Below are 18,852 nucleotides of genomic sequence, written 5' to 3' on the forward strand. Positions count from 1 at the left end.
CCTGGTGGCCCCACTCTGTCCCAGGCATACGGTGACACCGAGGAACAACAGCAGTGGCAGCAGCCAGCTCTCCAGCCCTTGAGTCAGCTCCTGCAGTAACTCCCCTAGCTCCCAACCCCCAGGGGCCTGGATGCTCCAGGGGCAGGGGCGCTGACCTGCACAGCTCAGGGCATCCTGCAGCAGGAGCGCCCTCGCTGTCCTGGGCCCTCCCTACCTCTGCCTGTCCCGGGGGAGCGCAGGATTCTGGGCTGTGTCCCTCGGCGCCCTGGGATCCAGGGCCTGTGCTGCTGGAATTGCGCTCCCGGGGTGCACAGCCTCCTCCGCGGGTGGAGCCGCCTCTGAGCCGCTCCCGGTCGCGCTCCAGCCCTTAACCGCTTGGGCTGGGGCGTGCTGCGGGCTCTCCCCCAGGGCTCACCTCCTCTGCTAGTGACCCCGGGGGCTCCACTGCCCCTCCTGCGATCCTGCCTGGTTTCCCTGCTGAGCTTCTTTCTGTCCAGGAAGAATCCGGTGTGGGTTTTTAAAGTTCCTGCTTCTCTGGGCCTGGGCTTTCCTGCCCCTGAGGCTCTTGCCGCCCTCTTAGTCTGACTCCTTGTGGGGCCCCTCTCCCACTTGATTCTTTTTTTTTTTTTTTTTTTTTTTTTTTTAATTTCCACACGTTCCTTCCTTGGTAGAAGCGAAAACTCCTCTCTGTAGCATTCAGGCTGTTCTCTCTTTAAATCTCAGGTCGAATTCGTGGGTTTTCAGGATGATTTGAAAATTATCTAGGTAAGTTGGTGGGGACAGGTGAGTTGGGGCCCCTACTCCTCCACCATCCTGCCCCGCCCCCTATACTTGGGGCAAATTGTACTGCAGGCTTTCATTCTTCTACTTTTTTGAGTATAAGTCATTAAAATTGACTCTTGACCACTAATATTCTTTCTTATTCTTCTCCCATTCCTGATCTTTCCTTTGTCCTCATTCTTTCTTTTCTTTCTTTTCTCTTCCTACTCTAATCAAACCTCCTCTTCCTTTTTCTTTTTTTTTTAATTTTTATTTATTTATGATAGTCACAGAGAGAGAGAGAGAGAGAGAGAGAGAGAGGCAGAGACACAGGCAGAGGGAGAAGCAGGCTCCATGCACCGGGAGCCCGACGTGGGACTCGATCCCGGGGCTCCAAGATCGCTCCCTGGGCCAAAGGCAGGCGCTAACTCGCTGCGCCACCCAGAGATCCCCCCTTTTTCATATAATATCCCAAATGCCGGACCCTTACATGTTTGTACTCTTAGAGGAAACTTAAATGCTTCCTATGCAGTGTAAGGGTAGTTTCACCACTTTCACAGATAATTTCTTGACCTCACTAGTCCTTTTAAGAGAGACTATATATTCTTTTTCTTTAGCCAGAAATCTGGGATAATGTAGCCATTGTCTTTCCCTTCCCACTGGCCAAAGTTCACCACACAGTGGGCCATTTGCACTGCTATCTGGCCATGACCCTGGACCCATAAAATAGTGTGTCACTTTCCAACTGGTAGGAGATGTGAATAGAAAACACTTCTTTTTTTTATTGTGGAATTCCTCAGGCCACAGAACTTTAAGAACTCTACCCATGTGACAGCCCCCTGAAACTTCACAGTGTTTATCTTCTGCTTTCTGCCTTGTGTGAACTTAGTAGGTGTGTAAGATATCTATTGTTACATACTGGGAAATAGCACTAAGCAAAAATTAGTGGCTAACAATCACAAAATATAATATCCAAATTAATAGTTTTATTTTTTCATTTATTTTAAGATTATTTATTTAATTATTTGAGACAGAGCACAGAGGGAGAGAGAGTGGGAGTAGCAGACTGCCCACTGAGCAGGGAGCTCTAGGCAGAGCTAGATCCTAGGACCCTGAAACCATGATCTGAGCTGAAGGTAGATGCTTAACAGACTGAGCCACCCAGGTACCTCCAGCCCCCTGAATTAGTAGTTTTAAGTTGCAAAACCAAAATTTAAAGTCTTTAAATAAATACAATATTTTATTATGATTCTACAATGTGGCTGGATTCAGCTGGGTGATCCGTGTTCTGGTTTCACCTGGAGACACTCTCTGTGGAATGAATGGAGTACATGGTCCAAGATGGCCTCATTCAGACATCTGGCAATTGACACAGGTATGTCAGTTCTCATTCATTTCACGGGTGTAGATTGGGCTATACCAAACCACAGTTGTTGCAGGGCATTGGTTGTTTCACAAAAGGAAAAGCTTTAATGCCTCTCACACCAACTTTTAGGGATTATACAACATGACTTTTACCACCCTCTTTTCCTTTGGGAAGAGTTTACATGTGACATGTGTCAAGACATTAGCCCAGATGAAAGCATGGAGAGATAGATTCCACATTTTTTTCATTGAAATATAATTAGCATATAACATTATTAGTGGTTTCAGGTATACAACCAAATGATTTGATACTGTATATATTTCAAAATTATCATCACAATAAATCTAGATAGCAATCATCACCACACGATTATAATTTTTTCTTATGATGAAACTTTTGGATCTACTCTTTGCAATTTTCAAATAAATATTATAGTGTTATTAGCTATATACATTATGCTGTATTTTAATCATAGTAGTAATCCGAAGTCACTGATATACACTAATTTTTAATTCAATATTAACATACTTTTATTCATGGGAAATAATTTTTTGATAAAAGTTACTGTATGGCCATTTATTCTGTGCAAATAATCATTATATTTAATGTTTTTGTTTTTAATAGCTTTATTGAGAAATAATCCACATACTAAACAATTCGCTCATTTAAAGTATATGATTTAATGGTATTTAGTATAGAAGCCTATGAAACAATCAAGACTATCTACTTTCGCAACATTTTGCCACCCTAAAAGAAATTCCATGCCTATTCATAGTGACTTATTCCTCTCCATCATCATCACAGGCAGTCCTAGGTAAATACCAATCGAGTTTCTTTCTTTCTTTCTTTCTTTCTTTCTTTCTTTCTTTCTTTCTTTCTTTCTTTCTTTCTTTCTTTCTTTCTTTCTTTTTCTTTCTTTCTTTCTTTCTTTCTTTCTTTTCTTCTTTCTTCTTTCTTTCTTCTCTTTCTTTCTGTATCCCACTGAGCAGGGACTCTTTCTTTCTTTCTTTCTTCTTTCTTTTTCTTTCTTTCTTCTTTTCTGTATTCCTTTTTTTTTCTTTTTTGAGAGAGAGAGGGTGAGTGTACATGAAAACCAGGGATAAGGAAGTGGGTGGGGAACTGCAGCATGGAGGTTAGGGAGGGGCAGAGGGAGAGAGGCAATCTCAAGCAGATTCCATGTTGAGCACAGAGCTTGACTTGAGTCTTGATGCCATGACCCTGAAATCCTGACCTGAGCCAAAATCAAGAGTCCCTTGCTTAACCAACTGAGCCACCCAGGCACTCCATAATCTACTTTCTTTCAGTATATTTTTAAAAGATTTTATTTATTTATTCATGAAAGACAGAGAGAGAGAGAGAGAGAGAGAGAGAGAGGCAGAGATACAGGCAGAGGGAGAAGCAGGTTCCCTGCAAGGAGCCTCATGTGGGACTCTATCTGGGGTCTCCAGGATCACATCCTGGGCTGAAGGCAGCGCTAAACTGCTGAGCCATCCAGGCTGCCCTTTTCTAGACTTTTAGTATAAAAGATATTATACAATATGTTACTTTTTGTAACCTGTTTCTTAATTTACTGTAATGTTCTTAGCATAAATGCAAGTTGTGGCAAGTTATCAGTATTTCTTTCCTTTTTGTTGATGAATAAAATTCCCTTATATGAATATATAAGTTACCCATTCACTAGTTGATTGACAAGTAGATTGTTTCCCCATTTTAGCCATTATGAATAATGTTGCTGTGAACATTGGTGTACAACTTTTTGTGTGCATATATATTTAATTTCTCTTAGGTAGATGCCTAAGAGTAGAATTGCTAGGTCATTATAATTATGTTTAACATTTTGAGGAGCTGCCACATTGCTTTCCAAAATGGTTGCACTATTTTACATTGCCACCAATAATTTATGAGAACTCTACTTTCTCTACCTCTTCACTAAAACTTGTTAATGTCTGCCTTTTTTGATTCTAGACATTCTAGCAGATGTAAAGTGATATCTCATTATGGCCGAGGTTTGTATTTCCTACTACTTAATGGTATTAAACATCTTTTCATATTCTTTTGGCCATTTATATATTCTTGTGGAGTTATGTTTATTCAGATATTTTTTTAATTTTATAAATTTATTTTTTATTGGTGTTCAATTTGCCAACATATAGAATAACACCCAGTGCTCATCCCATCAAGTGCCCCCCCTCAGTGACCGTCACCCAGTCACCCCCACCCCCCAGCCCACCTCCCCTTCCACCACCCCTAGTTCGTTTCCCAGAGTTAGGAGTCTCTCATGTTCTGTCTCCCTTTTTGGTATTTCCCACTCATTTTTTCTCCTTTCCCCTTTATTCCCTTTCACTATATTTTATATTCCCCAAATGATTGAGACCATATAATGTTTGATCTTCTCTGATTGACTTATTCAGATATTTTGCCAAGTTTTAATTTGGGTTATTAAGTGGTAGGAGTTCTTTATATAGTCTGAAAACAAGTTCCTCATTTGAGACATGATTAGCAAGTATTTTCTCCCAATCTGTGGGTTGGCTTTTCACTTTGTTGATGACATAATTTTCAGTACAAAAGATTTTCATTGGGGGAAGCCCAGGTGGCTCAGCAGTTTAGCGCCGCCTTCAGCCCAGGGCGTGATCCTGGAGTCCCGGGATCGAGTCCCACATCAGGCTCCCTGCATGGAGCCTGCATCTCCCTCTGTCTGTGTCTCTGCCTCTCTGTGTGTGTGTGTGTGTCCCTCATGAATAAATAAATAAATAAATAAATAAATAAATAAATAAATCTTTAAAAAAATTTTTTTTCATTTTGGTGAAGTCTAATGCAGCTATTCAAAGTCCGTATTGTGTAATTGTTTCCAATAAAATATTCATACATCTTCCATTCATGGGAATGAAATACTTAATGAGAGTTACTGTTCTGTTTTCTTTTCTCTGGAAATGATCACTATATTTGATATGCATTTGTGGGGGGAACTTAGAGATATTGGTAAGCTTTCTTTTTGGTAACATACCTCTTATTCTGAGAAAAAATTTACATACAATGAAATGCAGTCTTTTAATTATATGAATTGATGAGTTTTGATAAATGTATATACTCACATAGCCATTAACAAATTCAAGATTAGAATATTGTCATTAACCCAGAAAGTTCTGTCATGCCCCCGTTCAGAAAATTCCTTTGAGGCAACTATCGTCTTGATTTGTATCACTCTGTTGTAGTGTTGCCTATTCTATAACTTCATGTACATTGAATCACACCATTTACTCATCGTGCATGGTCTCTTTGTTCAGGGATTTATTACACTAACATGTATATCATTAATCCATTACTTAGCTGAAGATTATTCTGTCTATCCTAACAACTTCTGTCTTTCAAGTGTAGTGTATTTGCATTTAATGTAATTGTTAAATTTGGGGGGGGAGTTCATTTTATTGTAGTTTACTTTTCCCCCTTTATAACCTATTTTTATTTCTTTTCTATATACTTTTGAGCTAATTGAGTAAATGGTTTTTGTCTAATATTCCATTACATCTTTTTCTTAGCACCTTTTAAATAGTAGACTCTATTTTTTAGAGCAGTTTCGGGTTCATGGGACAATTGAGCTGAAACTATGGAGATTTCCTTCATCTCCTCTGATTTATAAACAGGCAGAGGGACTGAATGGACATTTTCCAAGGGCATACAAATGGCTAACAGGTGCATCTAAAGGTGCTCAGCAAAACTCATCATCAGGGAAAGGCAAATCAAAGTTATAATGAGTTATCTCTTCACATCTGTTAGAATGACTATCATAGAGAAGATAAGAGATCAGAAATGTTGGTGAGAATGTGGAGAAAAGGGATCTGATCGGTGCTACTACTGATGGGTCTGTAAATTGGTGCAGTCATTATGGAAAAGAGTGTAGAGGTTCCTCAAAAAATTAATAGTAGGACTATCGTCCATCAATTCTACCATTGGGTATATATCCAAAGGATCTAAAATCATGATTGTGAACAGCTAGGTTCATGATTGTGCATTTCTATGTTCATTGCATCAGTATTCACATTATTCACCATATCATGGTGTAGAAACAACCTCATCCTTGACTGATGAATCAATATAGAAAATGTGAGATATATATGATTCAGACTTTAAAAAGAAGAGTAGAATGATGAGTACTAGGGGCCAGGGATTGGGTAAAAAGGTGAGATATTGACCCAAGGGTGCAAAGTTTCAGTTATGTAGAATGAATAAATTCTTGAGATATAATATATAGGGTGGTCACTATAGTTAACAGTACCATAACGTTTACTTGAAATTGCAAAATGGATAGATCTTAAATGAAATCTTCTTACACACAGAAACACACACAATGGTAACTATATAGAGAATATAGGTGTCCCAATTACTTAGATTGTAGGGATTTTTTCACATTATATGTATATCAAAAAATAAAGCTTTATAACAGAAAAATACATAATTTTTGTACATTAACATGTCAACTTCGGCACACTAGTGCAGCCACGAAGCTTCATAATATCCCAGAAAGGAAAAAAGTAGCGAGAACACTGAAAACATTGCATTTTAAAATGAATTTATTTTAAAATAATCTTTGGCAAGCAGAAAATATTGTATCGAAAAAGTTTTCCAGGTAAATAATGAGAAACAGCATTAAAAACGAAATGGCATCTTATAACACTCACAAAGGATGTGATATACTTGAATACACTGAAATCAATGAACTTTATTTTTAAAGTTTAATTTAAATTCCAGTTACTTAACCTGTAGTATTATATGGCTTACAGTTGTACAGTTTAGTGATTCAACACTTATATACCACACCCAGCTCATAACAAGAAGTGCACTCCAATATTCCCATCACCTATTTAATTTGTTCTACCACCCACCTCCCTCTGTTAACCATCAATTTGTTTTCCTAGTAAGAGTCTATTTCTTGGTTTGCTCTCTCTCTCTTTCTCACTCACTCTTTTTCCCTATAATTTTTCTCCCAAAATTCCACGTGAGTATAATCACATGGTATTTGTCTTTCTCTGACTAGATTGTTTTGCTTAGCAGAATATATTAAACATACCAGACCTTTATCCATTCATCAGTCTAAGGATACTTGGGCTGTTTCCATAAATTGGCTATTGTAGATAATGCTGCTGTAAACATTTGGATGCACATATCCCTTTGATTTAGTATTTTTGTACCCACAGAAATCAATGAATTTTAAAAGTTCATGATATAACCCAGGCATGCACATATTCAATGCATAGATACTAATCTGCTCTGCTCACTATGAGCATCAACATTCTATTAGCAATTCTAACTTGTGAATAGACTCTACTCCTTTACTAGGAAAGCACAAACAAAAGAAAGAAAGTGGCTTCCTGTTGCCAAAGTAGGTTCTCTAGATGCCTGGGTGACTCAGCAGTTGAGTGTCTGCCTTTGGCTCAGGGAATCATCCCGGCATCCGGGGATCCAGTCCTGCATCGGGCTTCCTGCATGGAGTTTGCTTCTACCTCTACCTATGTCTCTGCCTCTCTCTCTCTCTCTCTCTCTGTCTGTCTCTCATGAATAAATAAATAAAAACTTTTTAAAAAGTATGTTATATCCTCCTGGGCTGAGTGAAGTAAGTCAGTCGGAGAAGGACAAACATTATATGTTCTCATTCATTTGGGGAATATAAATAATAGTGAAAGGGAAAATAAGGGAAGGGAGAAGAAATGTGTGGGAAATATCAGAAAGGGAGACAGAACGTAAAGACTGCTAACTCTGGGAAACGAACTAGGGGTGGTAGAAGGGGAGGAGGGCGGGGGGTGGGAGTGAATGGGTGACGGGCACTGGGTGTTATTCTGTATGTTAGTAAATTGAACACCAATTAAAAAAAAAAAAAAAACAAAAAACAAACAAAAAAAAAAAGTATGTTATATCTAACTGCATTAACTAAAGACAAGTCAAGTGAGTATTTCTGAATGTCCCTGGTACTTTCTTTTATTCAATTCGTACAACCCAACTTTAAGTGCAATAACATACATTTTTTGCCTTCAATCTAGGTTACAGTACTTCAATACCAGAAAATATGCTGTGTCTATGGTTTATTTTATTTTATTTTATTTTTTTTGTCTATGGTTTATTTTAAATTTATATTTAGTCTTGATGACATACATCATTTTACTTCATTCTCTCTTAGAGTTAATAGAATTCTCTTGTTGAAGCTCCTATATATCAATCATAAAAATTAGCTGAATATCCCAAGACCTTTTAATGCTACATTAAAAAATACCACACATAATGCCTCAGTTTTCTTTTTTTTTTAAAAGATTTTATTTATTTATTCATGAGAGACACAGAGAGAGGCAGAAACATAGGCAGAGGGAGAAGCAGGCTCTATGCAGGGAGTCCGGTGTGGGACTCGATCCTCAAACTGGGATCATGCTCTGAGCCAAAGGCAGACACTCAACCAATGAGCCACCCAGGCATCCCTTGCCTCAGTTTTCTTAATAGTCAAAGGAAACAATAAGAAAAATTATTTTAGAACAGTAAGAAAAAGTATTTTGTAAAACCGTTTGGCCTTTGGTTAACTAGTATGGAACTTTTCAAAGATAAACTAATGATAAAATGAAAATAATTTCTTAACACAAAATATTAGTTCCTTTGCTCTGAATGTGTTCAAGAGAAAGCCCGATACCTCGTTTGAAATGTGCTATAGAGAGAATTGCAAGTCATAGAGAACAGGCTATTCTTTATTTATGGATGCTCATTTTTGAACAGTTGTGATTATATAAATATCTCACTTATTATCAAACCAGAGTGTAGACTGAGATTTGAGGAGTACTTCACAATCAGCAATGTCAGAATGGAGCTCTCTGGAAAGAAAAAAACAGGCTGACGGAATCTACTAGTTTCAGAGCAGACGTACAGAAAAAAAGTAAGGAAATAAGATGCATTATATTAGAGTACATTGGGAAAGTCAGGATATACACTATATTTGATATCTGTACAGATTAAGTAATCATCCAAAGTCCTCAATTCATCTTCTGCTCTCTGAGGTAATTTTGACACGCCATAGCTTTCTCATGGCATTTTTCACTTCTGCATTTCTCAGTGTGTAGATGAGTGGGTTGAGAAAAGGTGTCCCAATAGTATAAAATACAGCCACCATCTTGTCCATGGGGTAAGTGGTTGGGGGGCGTGTGTATGTGAATATACACGGACCAAAGAATATGATTACTACGATGATGTGAGAAGTGCAAGTAGAGAGAGCTTTTTTCTTCCCTTCTGCACTATAGTTTCTCAGTGAATGCAAGATGACAATATAGGAGATCATCAGAATCACAAAACTGCCTGTGCAAATGGCCCCGCTATTAGACACCCATTCTAGGTTAATCAGATAAGTGTCCATGCAAGCAAGTTTCAGCAAGGGTTGCAAATCACAGCAGTAATGATCAATCAAATTGGGTCCACAGAAGGGCAATCTCAAGGCTGGGACAACCTCGGCTATAGAATGGAAAAAAGATCCTATCCATGCGAGAACAATCATGATAGTGCAGACCTGCCGGCTCATGATGGTTGGGTAACGTAAGGGCTTACAGATGGCCACATAGCGATCAATGGCCATGAGGATGAGGACAAAGACCTCCATGCAACCAAAGAAATGTAGTGCAAAGACCTGAGTCATACACTCATTGTAAGTTATGATTTTTTTTGCAGAGAGTGAATCCACAATTAGTCTGGGGGCTGTGGAAGTTGAAAAGCAGGAATCCGCAAGAGACAAATAAAATAAGAAATAGTACATGGGGGTCCCAAGTGTCCGGCTAAACCTGATGGTCACAATAATAAGCAAATTCCCTACCACAGTTCCCATATATAAAATGAAGAATATTATAAATACCATTTTCTTTTTCATAGGATCTTGAGTCAATCCTAACAGTATGAACTCAGTAACGCTGTTATTTTGTTGCATTATTTCATTCAAAGCAGAGAAAATGCAGGTTAGAAATAATTAATCTGCAAAGAAAAAAATATGAAATGAATAATTCACTTGGAGGTCAGATGCATAAACTTGATGATGGAAATACCACTTACCAGTCTGTAATCCCTTACCATCTGTGTTGTTTTCTTCTGAATAAAGTGGAAATCATGGTATTTATACACTATTCACTTCATTGCTTTTGGAAACAATGAAATATATCAATAATGAAAGAGTACCTGATTCTTCAGGCATAATAAACATTCATTTAGGGGATTTTCTATGAAAAAGTATCTTTTTGAGCTGAATGTCTTTATTTACAGCAAGGACCTATTAGTGTAGAATGATGTAAAATGGGGAAAACTCATGCATATTTTGCATAATGCAATTTCATACTACTTCATCCTGGCAGTTCACTTTAAAATATCTTATAGTAAATAGTCTAAACATTCAAGGAATTATGTAGAAAGATTTGATAGTGTTTTCCTTAAGAAAACTAAAAGAGGGAGAGAGTGAGACAGAGGACAAGAGAGAAACAACCAGAATTTTTGCAGTGAACATTCAGTCAATTACTCCATTCTATCATGAACTTTATTTTAATCTGTTTCCTTGAATTGTTACTTTAACAATTTATTTGTATTTCCTGTTACTTTAACTCTCCATAATTTCTAGTTGATTGCAGTTCTAAATTCAGCTTCTATCATAAAACTTTGTGCTCTGTAAATTGTACCGTGTTGTCCAAAGTTAAATTCTTCACCTTGTTCAGTATTTTCATCAGTCTTTCAGCATACTTTCTTAAGAACAGAAGGAGAGACTGATTGTAAATAAAGGATAAATGGAGAAATTTTGGCCTAAATCAAAATATTCTTTCAAGTTTTATGTATTTCAAACACCAGGGGTCTAAAAATGAGCTAAGGAGGTCACAAGTCATAGCTGGAACTTTTCAATAGAATTCTTGGAATCTATATTCTTGAGTGTCGCATACTCTAAGTTCAGTAAGAGAAGACAGATACAGGAAGGGAACTAACATTTATTTATATATATAAAACAGTAGAAAAGTCCTTTTCTGTCCTCATCACATATAATTTCCATTAGTAGCATACTTAAATGCATAAAGGCCAAGTCATTTATTTACAACATGTACTCCAGACAGATGCATAATTTTTTCAAATATAAATGGATTTCAGAGATCGGTCTTTAAAATCAACTGCACTGGGGGAACCTGGATGGCTCAGTCATTTAAGCATCTGCCTTTGGCTCAGGTCATGATACAGGGGTCCTGGGATTGAGCACCATCTTGCTCCTTGCTCAGAGTAGAGCGTGCTTCTGCCTCTCTTCCCCAGCGCAGATCTACTGTCTTTTGCTATCTCTCTCTTTCAAAAAAAAAATCTTTAAAACAACAACAAAACCCCTACAATGCATAGGATGCCTGAATGGGTCAGTCAGCTAAGCATCTGATTCTCAGTTTTCACTTGGGACATGATCTTAGGGTTGTGAGATTGAGCCTCAGGTCAGGTTCCATGAGAAGCATGGGACCTGTAAGATTTTCTCTCTCTGCCCCTTCCTTCATTCATACTCTCTCTAAATAGATAGGTTATTAAAACACACACACACACACACACACACACACACACACACACACACAGTATAATTGATAAAGGACAAAAGAACTGATTTCAAAAGAAATTTTTCTTATTAAAATAATGTTGGGGCACCTGGATGGCTCAGTCAGTTAAGCATCTGCCTTCAGCTCAGGTCATGATCTTAGGATCCTGAGGTTGAGTCCCAAGTTAGGCTTCCTGCTCAGCTGGGAGTCTGCTTTTCCCTCTCCCCCTGCTCATGCTATTTCTTTCTCTTTTTGTCACTCACTATTTCTCTCAAATAAAGTATTTTTTAAAACGTCAAAAGATACCCAATTTCATTCACGGAAAAATACATTGAAATTTAAATTCCAATTATATATCATTTCACCTATTAGATTAACAAATTGACCTTTTTTTTTAATAAATGTCTTTTAACAAACAATGCAGAAAGTGATGTGGGAAACAACTAACCCTGTTAACAACTGCATTTTTGGTAATTGTCTAAGGAGAGGCAATCTCTTGGGGAGTGATTTTCACCATTGATGATATTTCAATGTCACATAGACATAGGTCTGTTGATTTCATTTGTTGCAAGCAATCTTACTCACAGGCACAAAGACAATCATAGGAGTCCTTTCCATGTTGACAAAAGGAAAGAAACTTCAATGCTCATCACGAAGGAAGCTAAATGAATCAGGGATGGTATTTTACACAATCAACAAAAAATGTAATCTACTGTATGGATATATATGCAATCGTTTCTAAAATATGTTTTAAAGTGATAGAGTTCAGGACTGTATGCGGGGGATGGCAATATTTTCATTAACTGCAGAATAATATATCTCACACACACTTGGACTCATATCAATTAATTGTATTTAAGAGAGTACCAAATAGCATAAAATTTGTGGCTTCCAGGTGGGGAATTGCATTTTTGGAATCAGAGATAGGATGACTTACCTTTTAAAATATTCCCGTTGGTAATGAAAATATGTCATTATCATGCTCCATTAAAGATAAAGCTTTTATAATTATCATTATTAACTATACATCTAATCCCCACATCTGACTCTAATGATGCACTATAGGTTGGCTAATTGAATTTAAATTAAAAAAAGGAATAAAGTAAAAGAAAAAGCTTTTAAAGATCTTCTATTAGTAGATTGTTGTTAATTACATTGGCATATTACTGGTTCATACCAGCTATCTTCTGACAACAAGATTTCCAGGGCCAGAGTAAGATTTAAATGTCTGAGAAAGGGCTGAGTAAAAGCTTCAGGGTCTTTACCACTCGTGCCCCAACCACACTGCCTTTCACTATAGGTTCCCCGGCACTCTTATAATCATTTCCCATTTAGGTTCTTTGTCCAAATCTTCAGCAATAAGAATGAAAGCTTGTTTGTGGTTTCTAACAATTAAATAAAAAGATATCTATCTATCGATCTACCATTCCATGTACCTATCATCTATTTACCTACTATATCTAATAGAGATATAGTTTGAGACATTTGTGTAATTCATAATAATAGATATGAGTGGCATACATTCAAAAGAAGCAATGTAAGGAAGGTGATTTTTATCTGTTCACTGCTGAATTTTAGCATCTAGATGAAAGTACATATTTAATAATAAGTATTCATAGTGTTAAGGAAATAATTAAGAATATTTCCTATAGATACAATCTAATAGTGTTTGGTCCTATTCAATAATCAGTTACTACTCAAAAAGGAAGCCTACTCCACCCAAAGTAAAATCATTATCTCCATGGAGCATTTCCTAAAATACTCAGATAGATATTATTTCTGTTTGTTTATATCCTTAGCAGGACCTGCTATGCATTTCTCTTATTCCAACTTCTCACCTTAGATTGTAAAACACTTCCAGAAAATTCCCTAAACTTTCTATCCTTCCGCAAATGCCTTTATGTGTTAGACACACACTGTGGCATTGATCAGATAAATTTTCTCTGCAAATCAAATACAACTAAGTTAACCCCCAACACAAATCTTACCTGTTTTTTTTTTATAAAGTTTTTTTTTTTTAATTTTTATTTATTTATGATAGTCACACAGAGAGAGAGAGAGGCAGAGACATAGGCAGAGGGAGAAGCAGGCTCCATGCACCGGGAGCCCGACGTGGGATTCGATCCCGGGTCTCCAGGATCGCGCCCTGGGCCAAAGGCAGGCGCTAAACCGCTGCGCCACCCCAGGGTTCCCATTCTTACCTGTTTTGATAAGAGCTTATGCAAAGGTTAGGATGTTCAGTCGTCCTCTTTTCTTCTCAATGTAATTTGGCCATTCTTTATTCAAATGAGAATTTTTTTTAAAAAAAGTGTTTCTAAAACTCTGTCTGAGCTGTTTGATGTCACTGCAGCTCAGGTTCTTGCATGCATAGCAGAAGACAAAGTTGGTCCCAGATTCATTCCACACTTTCTGAAATTGAATTTCACGAGGCGTTTGAATGGGAGATGCTCTCTTTTGCTTTCCCTGCAGCAGTATTTAAACAGGAATGATGCAGAATATGGGAGTCTGGGGAAGGTCATTCCCTAAAGTGTCCCTTCCCTATTAATTAGGACACTTGAGCTAAGTGTGACAAAGAAAAGAACTTAATCTTCAATATGTATTAATAGATTATGAGGAAAAGATAATTTCTTCCTGAAATTAATTTATTTGGAGGAGATCAGCTTATTTGGGCCATAAATGACCTCTTTTGACTAGAAAAAAAAAAACAAAACTTGATTATCTAGTGATCTAGTGCCCAGGACATGGTATCTGATACTGTTCCAAGAAAGTAAATTAGGACTTTTTAAAGAAATGGCTGAATCTAGGCCTGGGGCAGAGAATGTACAAGGTGAATTGGAGTATCTTGTAACGCTAAAAGGTACGGATGCTAACACACATGTACAGTCACTGACACTGTAATGAGAATATGCCAAAGGGACACAAGAGCCAATGGAAAGACCCCCTAGTTTCAAAAGCTGCAAAAGAAAGCTACAAAATCAGTGACACTGAAATGGATTATAACTCATACTTTAAAAAATCCACAAGTTCATATTGATATAACCACTTAAATAAATAACTAATAAAGAGATGATGATAGACAAATCTCCCATTAAAAAATTCTTAATGATATTGTAGTATTCTGCTCTCAAAGGGTTATAGATAACTCTCAATCTCTTATTTGTGGGCTGTACACAGGTGAGTTTCTGCCAAAAGGCACATTGTGGAATGAGGCAGGGGGAGTAATTTTACAGAGGAGAAATATTTCAACACCACCTCAACCAGATGATCAAGGCTAAACACAATGGCAATGAGTCATATTGAAAGCATGTACCTACTGGTATTTTGTAATGCAAATGGAACTTTTCTACGGTGAAGTTTTCCCCTATAACCCACTACCCAATTCTACTCTAGAGTAAAGTACCAGACTAACCTCAAATGAAGGTTTTATATAAAATGTCAGAGTAGCTCTCCTCAAAACTGCCAAGTTCATCATAAATAGGAAAAGTTAAGGGGCTTCTGGGTTGCTCAGTAGGATAAGCCTCCCACTCTTTTTTTTTTTTTTGGCTTGGGTCATGATCTCAAGGTCCTGGGATCCAGCCCAACGAGTGGTCCAAAGTCAGTAAGGAGTCTCCTTCTCTACCTCTCCTAGCCTCTCCCTCTGCTCCTCCCTCTAATTGTACACATACCTTCTCTCTCTCAATAAATAAATAAATAAATCTTAAAAAATGTTAATACACTTATTGTAATGGGCACTGAGTAAGCTATAGAATTGTTGAATCATAATATTACACACCTGAAACAACTTTAATGCTGTATGTTAATCATACTTGAAATAAAAAAAATAAAGTACATACAGAAAAACTGTCACTATCTGGAGGTGCTGAAGAAGACATGACAGTGACATGCAATGTGGTATGATATCTGAGATTCTGGTGAATAAAACGGCATTGGTTAAAAACTAAGCTGAATAAAGTATGGATGTTAGGTAAAAATAATGTATTTATAGTTGTGAAGATGTACCATAATGTTTAGGATGGTAACTGGGGAAACCAAGAGTAGAGTATATGGGAATTCTGTATCATTTCCACAATTTTCCTGTAAACATAAGTCTGTTATAAAACATAAAGTTTATTAACAATAGAGACCTTAGTTCATTTAATGTGTCATCAATATTTATCTGTTTCTAGCATGGGTCAGAAATTCCTTCCTTTTCAATGCTGAATAATATTCCATTGTACAGATACCAGAAATGTGCACTGTAAGATCTATGTCCCATTTTGAGTCTAAAGACCAGAAACTGCTATAAACCAGTTCAGGTCCATAGCAGGAGGCTTCTGTAGAATCAGCAAGAGTTACTGTGTCAGTGGCAAGCCCTCCAACATGAAGGGCTAAGGGTTCAGTCTGATGGCCCTCAGGTAGGACAAATCCTCTTACTCAGGGGAGGTTAGCCTTTTCTGATTATAAGGCCTTCATCTGGTTGGATGAGGACCCTACACTAGTGAAAACAATCTACTTTATATATTCTGCCAATTCAAAAGTCACTATCATCCAGAAAAGTCTCATAGTCACAACCCAAAGCAATAGTCAAACAAATATTTGTGCGCCCTGTGGCCCAGGCAAGATGAAACATAAAATTAGCCAGTACAAGTTCATTGCTTATCCACCTAGCACCTATACACATCTCCTTAAACTCTACTTGATCTCAAAATAAAGACAACACAAGGTCATAATTCCACCTAACATCATACAACTAACCTGCATACAACTGAAAATGAATTAAAATATCAAAAAAAAGGAATGTGATGTTTGGGGTGATTTTTACTTTGTCCTTGATATTCAGTAAGTTGAATACTATAGTGAAAAAAAAAATAAAGATACTACCATCCAATGATAGAAAGCCTATATAACTTCAGTTACATGATAAGGTAATATGAAAGGAAAGAAACTTAAATGTTTTTTATATATTCACACACACAAATACACTCTTAAGGAGTAAATACAATAATAGTCTTCACTTCTGTAACAGTCACATGGTCATAGTTGATATTTACACCTGTTTTCTTCTGTTAATCATTCTGTATTCAATGTGCCTTCAGTAAGCACCAACTTGGTCATGGTTCCTTAGCCAGTGAGGTGACAGAGACCTTCATTACTGAAAGGTCTGGTCATTAGTAATTCTGTCTCTATGGTTGTAGTTTTTCATTGACCTTATCACAGAACATGGTGACACCAACAGTGGTCCTACAGGATCTCCTGTATTGTTGCTATACTCTTCCATAGCTCCATTCAGGAGTAGTTGTCCAATTCCCTTGGTCGCCAGGATCAATCACCACAGCCAGCACAGCAACTTACTTCTTTGCCTATTCATTCAAAGTCATGAGTAGCCCAAGGGGTGAGAAGGCAGTCTCATCTCTCTGTTCAGTTGAATCTTGTTGTGTCTTCTGCTGGGAGCATTTCTCCCTTTGGAATAAAGACTTCAAAGCAAGAAGAACATAAGTTAATTGGAACAGGAAGCAAACATTTTGCTGGTGGGTCACTCAGGTAATATGAGTGGTGCCTCTTCCATTTCTATCTATTGGTTACAGGACTTTATTTGGGAGGAAGAACAACAGGTACTGAGTGCTGATTCAGAGCATATATGGCCTTCCAGAGATCTGAACATGCTTGCTCCAGCCCTGGAAAGTATTGCTACTTAGCTGGTAGTATAACTAGTTCTGCAAAAGTTCACTGCACCATCTTATCAGGCCAATTGCTTCTAGATAGTATGAAATGTAGTAAGACCAGTGAATTCCATGAGCATGGGACAACTGTGACACTGCATTGGCTGTGAAGTGAGTTAATTGAAGAGACGCAATGCTGTGTGCAATACAGTAATGGTGGATTAAAGGTTCTCTACATCCTTGGATGGTAGTTTTGGCAGAAGAGTTGCATGCAGAGAAGGCAAATCTGTATCCAAAGAAAGTCTCTATGCCATTAGCTACTGCACTTCTATTATGGAAGCAACAATGTAATGAACCTATATCCAGGCTCATCATGCCATGGAATCATGTCCTATGGGGGGCTTGCTTTTGCTGCTGGAAGATTGGGCACTTAGCAGTGGTCATGGTAAGGATAACTTTGGTCAGTGAACTCCATATTGTTGAACTCCTGTACAACCTCCATGCCTGCCACCAGGGCCACTTTGTTCATGAGCCCAATGGGTGATGAGAGAAGTGGTAGGTAAAGAGGCTGAGTAGTATGCACGAAATGTGTCACTCTATCCACTAATCAAGTTAAAATTAAAATTAAAATCCTCCTCCGCTGATCATTCTTTGATGAGCATTCATGGGAGAAGTAAATATCTTGTGTGTTTTTACTGATTCAGAAAGGCATGTAAATATATCTGTTCCTCAAATTTTCTTGTTGTTACCAATTTTCCAATAGTGTTTTCTTCATGTCCCTGATCATTCAACTAAATCCTTGGCCCAAGCACATGAATCAGTATACATTGTTACATCTGGCCTTTTCTCTTTCCAAGGAAGTGAACACCAGGTTCATTGCTTAAAGTTCTCCCCATTGAAAGAATTGCTCTTCACTACAGACCTTTGTGGATTTTTCAGAATGGGGCTGTAGTGCTACATCTATTCACTTTTGAGCTCTACCCACATATCACTGCTGAGGCTTTCTGTATACCAAACCAAATCTTTTCCTCTTTTGTCAGTTCAATAAAGTGATCCCCCAACAAGGTTTTGGGCTCAGTCAGGTAGAGAGAAGGTATCATAGCAAAAAGTAGAGACTGTGAGCATTTGGCTACTTCTTCATATGAATTTTCTGCAGTTCTTGCTTGGGCCAGATCACATATATGGTAATCGGTCCTTATATTGGTGTGAAGGGATGTGTTTCAAGATCCTAGGTGGATGTCTGCAACTGTGTAGAGTACTGAATCCTATATATACTTTGCTTTTCTATACATACATACTTGTGATGACGTTTAATTTATAAACTAGGCACAGTAAGAGATTAACAACAATAATAAAATACAAAAATCCACAACAGTATAGTAATACAAATTATGTGAATATGGTCTTTGTCTCTATCAAAATACCTGATTGTACTGTACTCACCTTCCTTCTTATGATAATGTGAGATGACAAAATGCTGTCCTAGTGAGATGAAGTGCTATGAATAACACAGACATGGTGAGGTAGCATTAGG

The 18,852-nt window shown here is 37.6% G+C and overlaps 1 protein-coding gene across 1 annotated transcript; it reads right to left on the bottom strand.

The window, feature by feature from the left end:
* Positions 1–9,134: 9,134 nt before the first annotated feature.
* LOC140613365 (olfactory receptor 4C11-like) lies at positions 9,135–10,067 on the bottom strand. The gene has a single exon (XM_072791896.1). It carries the CDS (start codon positions 10,065–10,067, stop codon positions 9,135–9,137), a length of 933 nt encoding a protein of 310 aa, XP_072647997.1.
* Between the last annotated feature and the right edge of the window lie 8,785 nt (positions 10,068–18,852).

Source organism: Canis lupus, chromosome 21 (assembly GCF_048164855.1).
Source record: "Canis lupus baileyi chromosome 21, mCanLup2.hap1, whole genome shotgun sequence".
NCBI classification, from domain to species: Eukaryota; Metazoa; Chordata; class Mammalia; order Carnivora; family Canidae; genus Canis; species Canis lupus.

Excerpts from the sequence above, each read along its gene's own strand:
- LOC140613365 (XM_072791896.1), bottom strand. The coding sequence starts at position 10,067 with ATGCAACAAAATAACAGCGTTACTGAGTTCATACTGTTAGGATTGACT.